The sequence below is a fragment of the Mchenga conophoros genome, linkage group LG5 (genome assembly GCF_057382185.1).
Source record: "Mchenga conophoros isolate Kocher_MC1m ecotype Shallow Benthic linkage group LG5, M_conophoros_male_GT1.1, whole genome shotgun sequence".
Taxonomy (NCBI): domain Eukaryota; kingdom Metazoa; phylum Chordata; class Actinopteri; order Cichliformes; family Cichlidae; genus Mchenga; species Mchenga conophoros.
In genome coordinates, this window is record NC_140530.1 from 18,611,320 (window position 1) to 18,621,893 (window position 10,574).

Here is a 10,574-nt window from a genome sequence, read left to right on the forward strand (position 1 = left end):
TATTAAATTGAGGAACACATGTTTGTAAACTATTAAATAACGCCATGGGGGTGTAAATAGTATTTCATCCTACTCCTTACTAGACATTTAAATTGTGTGGCATATGGAGTTATTCATGGTGACTTAATTTTGTTTTGATTTTTACTTTGTTTTCTGTTGCTCTTTTATTTATATTTACATGTTTCAAATGAAACAGTCAATCACAATCTATTTTCAGCCCATATAAATCAAAGATAGCTCATTATTTCATTTATATGTTAAAGGTATTAGTGCCATGTTGTACTTAATTATCATAATTATTAATAATAATTAATTATTAATTAATAACAATGCACAGTAACAATGGTATTTCAGAGCACATTTTGAGTCTAAAATGTGGTTAAAAGAGTAGAAGAAATCTGATGTAATATTGGACAGCTCTCATATAAAGGGAAACAGTTACAGATAACTGAAAAGCTGTATTTTATATAAACTTTAGATTGAAATAAAGTGACAGGCATTATATTTGGGTGCATAAAATAGACAAAAACCTTTTTTGCACAGCAGCAGCAGCAGTGAGATAAGCAATGAAGGAAAGTGATCACCTTGGGATTTGGTGAAGGAGTCCACTGTGAGACAATTTTTTTTAAATTAATAGCTTTATTTATATTGCACTCTCCTTAAACATGGTTTACAAAGTGCTTTCAAAGAAGACAGTCAGGTCATGTGCCCATGCCTTATAAATAAGCCTACAGCTGAACTACTGATTAACTAAGCCCCTCTTCTTGATGACATGCTCCATTGCAGTCTTTTCAGAGATGTCCAGGCTGACCTTGTACTTGGCCAGGATTTTCAAGATGGGCCTCAGCTTTAGCCACCACTGAGTCTTTGGAATACGATGACTGCAGAGGGAAATCAATGAAATCAAGAGATCAAATTATTGAGTAAATATGTAAAACATTCTTTCTGAAGTTGCATTTAGTTATTTCAGCACACTAGATAGCAGAAAAGAATAGAAATGCGGTCTCACTCAAAGTCAGTCTGTTCTGACAGTTCTGCCAGAGGCTGAAAAACCAAAGCTCTCTTCCTCATGCCCAACACGCAGGCTGAATCCTGAGAGTTGGCGAAGATGCGACCTTGAGGTTTAAGGTTTAAACAGCACAAGTGGCATTAGCACAGGGAACATCGATGGTCAGCAAGTCAATACAACATTTTGCTTTCTGAGGTATACTAAAATCTCACCATGTCTGTAGCATTCCTTCAGCTTGTCAGTCAACCACAGGACAGACTTCATCCCCATCTTTGTGCCAAAATTCCTGTCAAAAGGACTAGGGGTTCCACCCTGATAACATACAGGTTTCCTTTAATGCATAATATTGAGCTGGGTGTCAAATAATGATCTTGGAAACAAAAAAACAAGAAGATCTTCATTAAGCAGTTCACCTGCTGCATATGCCCAAGGACGTTCTTCCTGCAGTCAAACACGCCCTTACCCTCCTCTGAGTACAGGTTGAAGATAAAGTCAGTGGTGTAGTTTGCATTGCACTTCTCATTTCTAAAACAAAAGTAGAATAACAGATAAGATATGACCTCCAGTGGTGAACCCTATAAATGTAATAATGTTGATAATTCCCTCAAACCTCAGAATGAGTCCTCTCTTCACTGTAGTCTTCATCTTCTCCACCAGATGTTCCACATTTAGCTACAAATTAATTATTTTTTTTTGAAGTCAAGAATAAGAAACCTGTGTTTAAAAATATCCACATATCCATCAGTGATTCTCATAACGAGACAGACAAACCTCTAAGTCATGAATGTTGAAAGGGTCTTCATAAATGTAGGCTGCATCAGCTCCACCTGCTAAACCAGCCGTGGTTGCCAGATAGCCGCAGTATCCTCCCATAGTCTCTATAATGAATACTCTTCTCTTGGTTCCAGCAGCAGATTGCTTGATCCTGTCGCACGTCTACAAATGCAGACACATGAGAAGAGAACAATGTGCTGCATAGGACTTTGATGCTTTGTTGTTTTGTTGTGCTTAAGAGTGTGCCAAATAAGAGCTTTACCATAGTTATGGTGTTGAGGGCAGTGTCAGCACCAATGCTGAAGTCGGATCCAGGAACATTGTTGGACACAGTAGCGGGAACAACAACGAGTGGGATACACAGCTCCTCATATTTCTCTCTAGCTTGCACCAACTGCAGACCTCCCAAAAATGCCTATGAGGAGAAAACAGTAAAAGAATGAGTGTCTGTCGTTCTTGTTTATGTGCTCTCAATGTGGCAGGAAGATACGGAAACAGAGTAGACTGGTTTCATCCACACAGAAACTCACCTCCACATTTGTTGTGGGTAACTGGCACTGACCGAGGGTTGGTTTTTTGTGTGTGTGTGCGTGCGTGTGTGTGTATGTTTTGCAATTGCTGTAAACCTGTTTCTGTGCTTGTTTTGGGTTAATTGGAGGTGCATGCACTGGGTTGTGCTTCCACTCTAGTGCACAGATGCTCTACACTACAAGCTCAGCTGTCACATTTTCCTGATTTTCTGTGTAGGCCAGAGCCTACTACATGCTGCAGTCTGAAGGCAACCTACACTGTAAGAGGTCTGGGTTCTATTTTTAACTGTGAAAGTTAAAAATAGAGAGGGTAGCTGACCTATGGCACAGCTGGTTCTAGCTTTGGAGTTTGTGTTTTGTCATTCTCCAAGTGGGAATTGGACACTCCCTCATGGGTGCAAATGTAAACACATGTTAAATACGTTATTACTGTGTTAAAGAGATGTGAAATGCTGCATCAAATACATTGTTTGTTTGTTTTCCTAAATGTACTGTTTTGTGTATTAATATTTTTAAATTATAAAAGAAATCAACTTAAGCTTACTGTGATACAATGTATTGAATGGCAACGTTTATGCTAATACTGTACATGGTCCCTTTTAAATAAAACTACTTAATGAATAATAATAATAATAATAATAATAATACCTGCATTTACTCTTTATCCCTGCTCAAACCTAAAATATGTAGGTTATGGTGTGAATACCGATCTACCTGTGGCATTATCACAGTCTAATGCTGCTCACCTCAAAGCCTCCGATAATGATCACAGCATGAATGTTGAACTTAGTGATGCTCAGACTGATCTTCTCCATGAACTCCTGAGGCAGGGATCTTCAGAACAGAAGAAAGCCACATGATAACAGATTATATCTCCCTAAGATAAAAGTTATGGAGATGTAAGACTTGTAACACGCACTCTCATTACTGCACTTGTCACCTCTCACCTCTTTGTGCCCAGGAAGGAGCCCCCCTTTCCAGTCCATCCTGCCACTCCAGACCAGCCAATGGGCTCAATCTGTGGAGTCACAGAGCATGTGCTCTATCGTATGTCATGGCTGTGCACAGTTATGGTAAACAGCTGTTTAAATGCTTAAACAGTAAACGGTCCCTGGTCTGGCTTATTTATTTAATTATTATTTTTTGCATGCAATTAGATTACAATTCCATGGGCCAAGCCATCGAAGCCATCATGCACAGCCAACATCTGGTGGCCCTGGAGGAGTCCAGTTCTGACAGCTGAACGGACTGCAGCATTCATTCCAGCACACGGAGCTCCCACATTCAGTATGGCGATGTTGATATTACTCTGGCAAAGAAATATTTACAGAGATATTTGATTTTTATTAAAAATATTTACAGAGAGATATCGTTTTTCAATGAGGCTTAATGACTGAAAGACAATTTATTCGGTAGCACGGCAGTTTCAAACCTTTGCCTCTGGGGGGCGGACATGAGCCAGCATCTTGTAAGTGCTCCAGTTGTTCCCAAAACTCCTGTTGCCAGAAATTAGAACAAAAAAATATGGACATTGAAAAATTATTGCAGCACATGAGCATTTCGTATTAGCAACACAAAAGTACATGTCTCACTTTCCCCTGAGCTTCACCGCATCATCATACCGCCCCTCAGCCATGGCTGTTGTGACATCTTTAGTCTGATATAGGTGAAGGTGGAAGGAAAACAAAAATCTGGGTCAGATATTCTAAAATATCAACCCCAAAGCCAATTATAGCTTGCCTACAGTATCTCATACATGTTATATATTCCATATTGGATACTTAGAAGATCCCGTGTGTCGAAATCTGACTTTTTGTGTGCTTAGGATCTTAACTCACCACTTGCACACACTCCATGAGCGGAAGTCTGACAGCCATGTTTCCCGACAAGCTGACCACACAAGCAGGAGTCTCTGGTGTGGCCTCCAGTAGAGCCATAACTGATTCCACTCCCATTCTGCTTGCCTGAAACACATTTTCTTTACACAGTTAACTTTATAAAGAAAACAATACCAGCCGGTGATTCATTGTGAAGATCTTACTGAGACATTACCAGGATTCTATCAAAGGCAGAGGGAGTCCCTCCTCTCTGCACGTGGCCCAAGATGGTTGTGCGCGTGTCAAAACCTAGTTTCTTTGATATCAGCTGCACAGACAGATGATTTATGAGCAGTCCTTCTAACTATAGTTGAGCTTAACGTGGTATTCTGGAGTACTGCCAATACTGACCTGTTTGACATGATCACAGGTGATTGGTTTACCTTGGCGGTCCATCGCTCCCTCTGCAACAATGATAATATTCAAGCGGGTGCCACGGCCTCTTTGCTAAGAGGGACAGAGTAAAACACAGTATCGCAATTCACTTTTCATGTATGGACTGTAATGAAGCCAAAGTGAACATGAATGTGAAATCCACCTCTGTTAGTCTTCTGAACAGATGCTCCTCCCATCCATCATCTGGGGGCATCTCTGGGATGAACACCCAGTCAGCACCACAGGCTAGAGCTGTCACCAAAGCCAGGTAACTGGAAACCAAACAAACTAAACCAAGTAATATTTTTTCTAAAACTTTAAAATATCTAACGCTAATATTGGTACATATTAAAATGAGATTTTTGTTGTAAAACGAATTCCTAGAATAATGATAATAACAAACACGATAAAGGAATGTGACCAAGTAAACATAAGATAAAACAAAACAAAACATCGTCCTCAATTTTAGAGATGATATCAAGAATTTGTGGATTGTTTTTAAAGAAACTGGGATGACATAACTTGAACACACATATATCACACACAACTCATCACCTCCATTTCCATCTATTTTGGTGTCAGTGCCATATTCTGTGGTTCCACAGAGATAATGTAATTACAGCTTTGTGACTACTGAACTGACACTTGCACTGACGCGCACAAAACACTCACACAAGCTGTACTTACCCACAGTGCCTGCCCATTACCTCCAGGATGAAGGTCCTCTGGTGACTGCACAATAACAGATTTTGGGTCAGGAGTTCTGAAATCAGTTGTCTCCTTTGTTCACATTTAAAAATGCGAATGCCTCTGGGCATACCTCTGTGCGGTGGTGGTGATGGCATCCACAATCTCTATGATGCGATGCAGGGCAGAATCAGTGCCGATGGTCATGTCAGTTCCACAGAAGTCATTGTCAATGGAGCCCACCATGCCAACAATATTAAGGTGGGAAGCGGACTTGGCCTCAATTGCCGTGATCTTACCTGAGGACCAAAATGACAAAACACTTGACAAATAGGCTAACAGCAGTAAAATGCACCTTGCCACGTTCCATAACTAGCCCTGTGATTGGCTGGTGATCCAGAATCGGCGCCAGGCATAGGCAACCCTGAACTGGACAAGTAGTTTAGAAAACGATGGATGTTTCATAACAACATGAGTTTATTGTGTCGCTAAGAAAAGTGAATTCTGTGTTTCTCACCGGCTTTAACAAGGTCTGCCAGCAGCTCGCTCCACTCTGTTCTGAATTGGTTTGCACCCGTCAAGCTGCCATCACCTCCAATCACACACAGGTTGGTGATGCCCAGCTTGACTAAGTTACAAGCAGCCTTTGTGCGACCCTCCTTGGTTCGGAAGTCCTGACAGCGGGCACTGCCGATCACAGTCCCACCCTGACGTCAGGCAATGAAGAAGGGTTTCAGACCCCGACAAGAATCACAAAGAGGATAATAAGGAGAATGGCAGCTGCAATTATACAAAATCTAAGCACAAATGTTTCATTTCTATTTAGTATTGCAATTTAAAAATGCTGATATTTAGCTGCTAGTTTGATCTACTGCTTTAGAGTGTAGCAAAAAGTTAGTCTGTGACCATTTTTTAACATAAAAAACAATAAAACAAACAAAAATGAAAACCCAGCAGTTTTTGCATCCTTGTGTGTTCTCACCAGCTGCAGCATCATTGACACACTCTCCCACGTAGCAGGGCGGATATTGTCTCCTCCATCTACTAGACCCTGGTAACCCTGTTAACAAACAAGAACAATATCACCTCAGTGAAAAGGGTCATATCTTGGATAAAGCTTTGGGCTTAATAACACCGGAATCTTAGTGATTATATAGTCAGCTACTCTACTCCGTCAGTTGATTTTATTATTATGGTGGGGATATTAGGCAGTGGAATATATGCCATATAGAATCAAATAATATTTTTAAATTTTAAAAAGAAAAATAACAAGCATAGACTTTTTATTTTATTATATATTTACTGTTAACGGTAGTATTAACTGAATAACAATATTAGGTATGGTAATAATAATAATAATGGATTGGATTTATACAGCGCTTTTCAAGGCACCCAAAGCGCTTTACAATGCCACTATTCATTCACTCTTGCATTCATACCTGCAATATTAGGTATGGTAGTTTTGGTTTGTTGCACAAACATCATGCCGAAACTGAACATACCACCTGGAGCTCTTGAATCTGTGTTTACAATGATTAATCTGAAGAAACCAGATGAAGTTAAAAGCAGAATTTACCTCATGCACAAAGAAGACCTTGGCTCCAGTGTAAATTCCCACTCGGACTACGGCCCTCACAGCTGCGTTCATACCTGCAGGAATAATGTATAGGAAACTTATGACAGCACAAAAGTTTGGTTTAAATTTTTGGGATAGATGCGGCACTTCAGCAACTTCCTGCCTAACATATGTATGTCTAATGATTTAAAGTCTGAGTGGTTTAAAGTTTTGTACCATTGCCCACAGCCAGAGGGTTCTGGGTTCAAACCTGTGCTAAAGGTCTTTTGCGCAGAGGTTTCTTGTTCTCCTTGTACTCCCACTGCCATCAAAAACACACAGGAGCAATTCTCCTGTGATTGCCTTTGGCTAAGGTGCTGGGTTACACGTGGAGCTGGCCCCCACATGCTACATGCATGAATATCCACCACTCCTAATCCTACAGATTTTCTATACCTATGGCAGGGATGTCACACTCCTTTTACAATATGGGGGTCATACGGTCCACTTCGATCTCGGGTAAGTTAGATCAATGAAACACCTTTTTCTATCAGTACAGAGATGTTTAACTGCACATTTAATCTTTAGAATAATTTAGTATGAGAAAAAGCAATGCAAAGTCAATTACAACAATATATCCCAGTTTTCTGCATAACAAAGTCGCCACAACTCTTTGGGCATAAATTGTTAGAAATAAAATTGTGTAAAATGACAGAAAAGGTTCTGGTAGCTCATTCTGCAGGCTGTCCTGCAATTATCAAATACGAGTTTATATTTATTAACAAAAATATTCTATTCTTTTATTACTGGACACATTGTTAAAAACAGAAATGAGAATAGGAGTGAAAAAAAGGGAAGGTTTATGTCATTTGTTTATCTATTATGGTGGTATGTAAATGGCCATAAGAGAGGTCTTTATTGATAGGAAAAGCTGTAAAATGCATGAAAATACAGTTAAAAGTTCAAAATGATGCCCTTCTTAAAAATTTATGATAACTGGATTAGCATATTTTCACAACCGATTTTTACACCTCAGCCTCGTGGGGATCACTAAAGAATATTCCACCCTCGCTTGCATTATTTTTAGTTTTACATCAAAGTCTGTCTGGTTGTCTCTAAGTTAGTGGGGTAACTCGAGTAGGCTATTTACTCTTTCCAAGGCACCATTTTCTTTGATAATAATCTGCACTGATTTAGCACAACTAATCTCTGCAAGTATAATGACAGTTCTTTTTTTAGACTTCATATTAACATGCTTCATCAGCTGATAAACACCAAATGGGAGCATCAAGAACCACAAGAGAGCTGATAGCGGTAAACTGCTGGAAAGGAAACTGGGCCTGTGTCTGCTCTTTTGAAGGGGTTGTTTAAAGGACAAGATATGGAAAATTAACTTTAAGGGTGTCAAGAGCATCTCCACTTACGGTGTAAAAAAGGAGAGGAGAGTAAGGAAGAATTGGATTGCACTCCCACTCTATCTCCCCCCTTTACAAACACATGACAGAAAGGTCACGCCTCTAAAATTAGCCCCCATAACAGATACAGTTCTACAGAGAAAGGTGGAAGAAGAGGAGGAAGAAACTTGGTAAATGACATACAAGTTCTAATGAGGATTATGTATTTTAGGTATTTTAGGAAAATAAAGAAAGGTTAGAGATATCCAGTTTTGCACTCTGTTCAAGGATCTTATACATTTGAGATGGAAAAAAAAGGAATCATTTGAATAGCTCACTGCCTCACATGCTTACACTACAGGATTGTGTGGGGTCACTGACACGCCTCCCAAAGGTCACAGTGGAGATATTCCTCATCAAGTTAAAGGTCAGGGGAGCATCTATCTCTGTCTGTAGTTCTACCATGTCTGGGTGAAGTCCTTCATGCTGCCCTTTTACATAAGTTATCCATAAGAGTGGATAGCTCAGTAGTTTAACTCTTTAGAAGGAAAATCATTAAATATGATCAGTGAGTAAAAATTTGCGAGTAGTTACAGTCGATATTAAAACAGAGCTGCTGTGGTGATTAAACATGGCAGTGAAGTTTGTCTGGGCCATTCTTAGTACTTTAGCTAAAACTGATTTACAGTGTTAAGTCTAATTCATTGTTATATATGCACAGTTTGTATTCATTATGTTTATTATTTGTCTTTGACAATCAAGAACAGTTTCAAAGACAAGACTTAAATTCTTGACTGTATTGTCACTGCTGATGAGTCCCTAAGTGCTGATTTTCACCAGTCAAATCTGCCACCTGCTGAAACAAAACAACAGCAATACTGCCTGGGCACACCATGCTCCCCGGAGACCATCTACTTACCCTGGGCATCGCCTCCGGAGGTAAGCACGGCAATTGCCCGACCCACTCCCATCTTCGTGGGGTCGGTAGGACTCTGTTGTGCCATGGTCCTGGAGCTGAAGCTGACTGGGAGAAAGAGACCTTGAATGCAGAAATCCCTGCCACCCTGCTGTACTGTGTACAGTACAAGGAGCCTCTAAGTCAGCCTGCCTATTATGGAAGGTAGTAACAGTTGCAAAAGTGCACAGCCCAACTATCCTGTTGGCAGACATTCGAGGCACACATAGTTGTGCTTACGCATTTAGACACACACACACACGCACACACACACACACACACGCTCTACCAACCCCCCTTCCTCAAAATATGGTTTGCCCCCATGGTGTCCCGTAAGGCCATTGGGCCACAGTACAGCCAATCTAACAATGCCCACCGCCACTGAATAGGAGCATGGCAAGGTTGTACTCTCATGCCAAGTCAGAGGAACGCTGCACAGATCAATGCTGGCGGTGATGGTGTTTACTTTAATTGCAGTCTGGCTTACCAGCATCCTCTGCTGAGAGGTCATCACCACCTGTGGAGGAAGAATTAGAATACAATGTTATCTAAACTATGATCCTACCACAGCTGTATGTGACTTAACTGTACATGAATCACTGGTTATTTTTTTACAAAAAGCAAACCCATAAGTCACTTTAAAGTGCAAACTGGCATTTCACTCACATGACAGACCCTCTCTACAAAAGATGAGCTTCTCCAGCATTATCCTTCAGCATTTTCTCTCCTATCCATTTTGTAATTTAAAGCATTAGTGATCCCTCTGCAACATCCTCTACAATGCAGTTAGTTTACTCCCACAGGCTTTATCTTTTTTGTGTTTTGCTACAGGCTGCAGTTGATAGGCTGGCTCCTTAGGAATGAATGCCGAAAAACAAACAAAAAACACACGGTTATATATATATATATAAAAAAAAAACACAAAAAAAACACCCAGCACGCCCCTGCGGGCGGTTTATCCTTCAAGCTCGGGTCCTCTACCAGAGGCCTGGGAGCTTGAGGGTCCTGCGCAGTATCTTAGCTGTTCCCAGGACTGCGCTCTTCTGGACAGAGATCTCCGATGTTATTCCCGGGATCTGCTGGAGCCACTCGCCTAGCTTGGGAGTCACCTAGTGCTCCGATTACCACGGGGACCACCGTTACCTTCATCCTCCACATCCTCTCGAGCTCTTCTCTGAGCCCTTGGTATTTCTCCAGCTTCTCGTGTTCCTTCTTCCTGATATATATATATATATATATATATATATATATATATATATATATATATATATATATATATATATATATATATATATATATATATATATATATATATATATATATATATATATATATATATATATATATATATATATATATATATATATATATATATATATATATATATATATATATATATATATATATATATATATATA

At 39.9% G+C, this 10,574-nt stretch overlaps 1 protein-coding gene across 1 annotated transcript; it reads right to left on the reverse strand.

Moving 5' to 3' along the window:
- Positions 1–619: 619 nt before the first annotated feature.
- On the reverse strand, positions 620–9,363 carry pfkmb (phosphofructokinase, muscle b). The gene is made up of 22 exons (XM_085273875.1): positions 9,121–9,363; positions 6,829–6,902; positions 6,235–6,312; positions 5,770–5,959; positions 5,386–5,551; positions 5,253–5,297; positions 4,729–4,837; positions 4,542–4,637; positions 4,366–4,458; positions 4,152–4,277; positions 3,906–3,970; positions 3,746–3,809; positions 3,476–3,622; positions 3,261–3,331; positions 3,060–3,147; positions 2,046–2,198; positions 1,781–1,945; positions 1,620–1,681; positions 1,423–1,534; positions 1,222–1,321; positions 1,010–1,115; positions 620–881 (listed from the first exon to the last, which is right to left on the reverse strand). The coding sequence occupies exons 1-22, from the start codon at positions 9,203–9,205 to the stop codon at positions 740–742; spliced, it is 2,337 nt and encodes a 778-aa protein (XP_085130001.1). The 5' UTR covers positions 9,206–9,363; the 3' UTR covers positions 620–739.
- Positions 9,364–10,574: the final 1,211 nt, after the last annotated feature.

Bases quoted from the DNA above. Each gene is read 5' to 3' on its own strand.
- pfkmb (XM_085273875.1), bottom strand. From the start codon at position 9,205: ATGGCACAACAGAGTCCTACCGACCCCACGAAGATGGGAGTGGGTCGG. The intron at 5,960-6,234 runs GTGAGAACACAC...GCCTGACGTCAG, and splicing joins TGTCAATGATGCTGCAGCTG to GGTGGGACTGTGATCGGCAG. The intron at 1,322-1,422 runs GTGAACTGCTTA...GTATGTTATCAG, and splicing joins TCCTTGGGCATATGCAGCAG to GGTGGAACCCCTAGTCCTTT.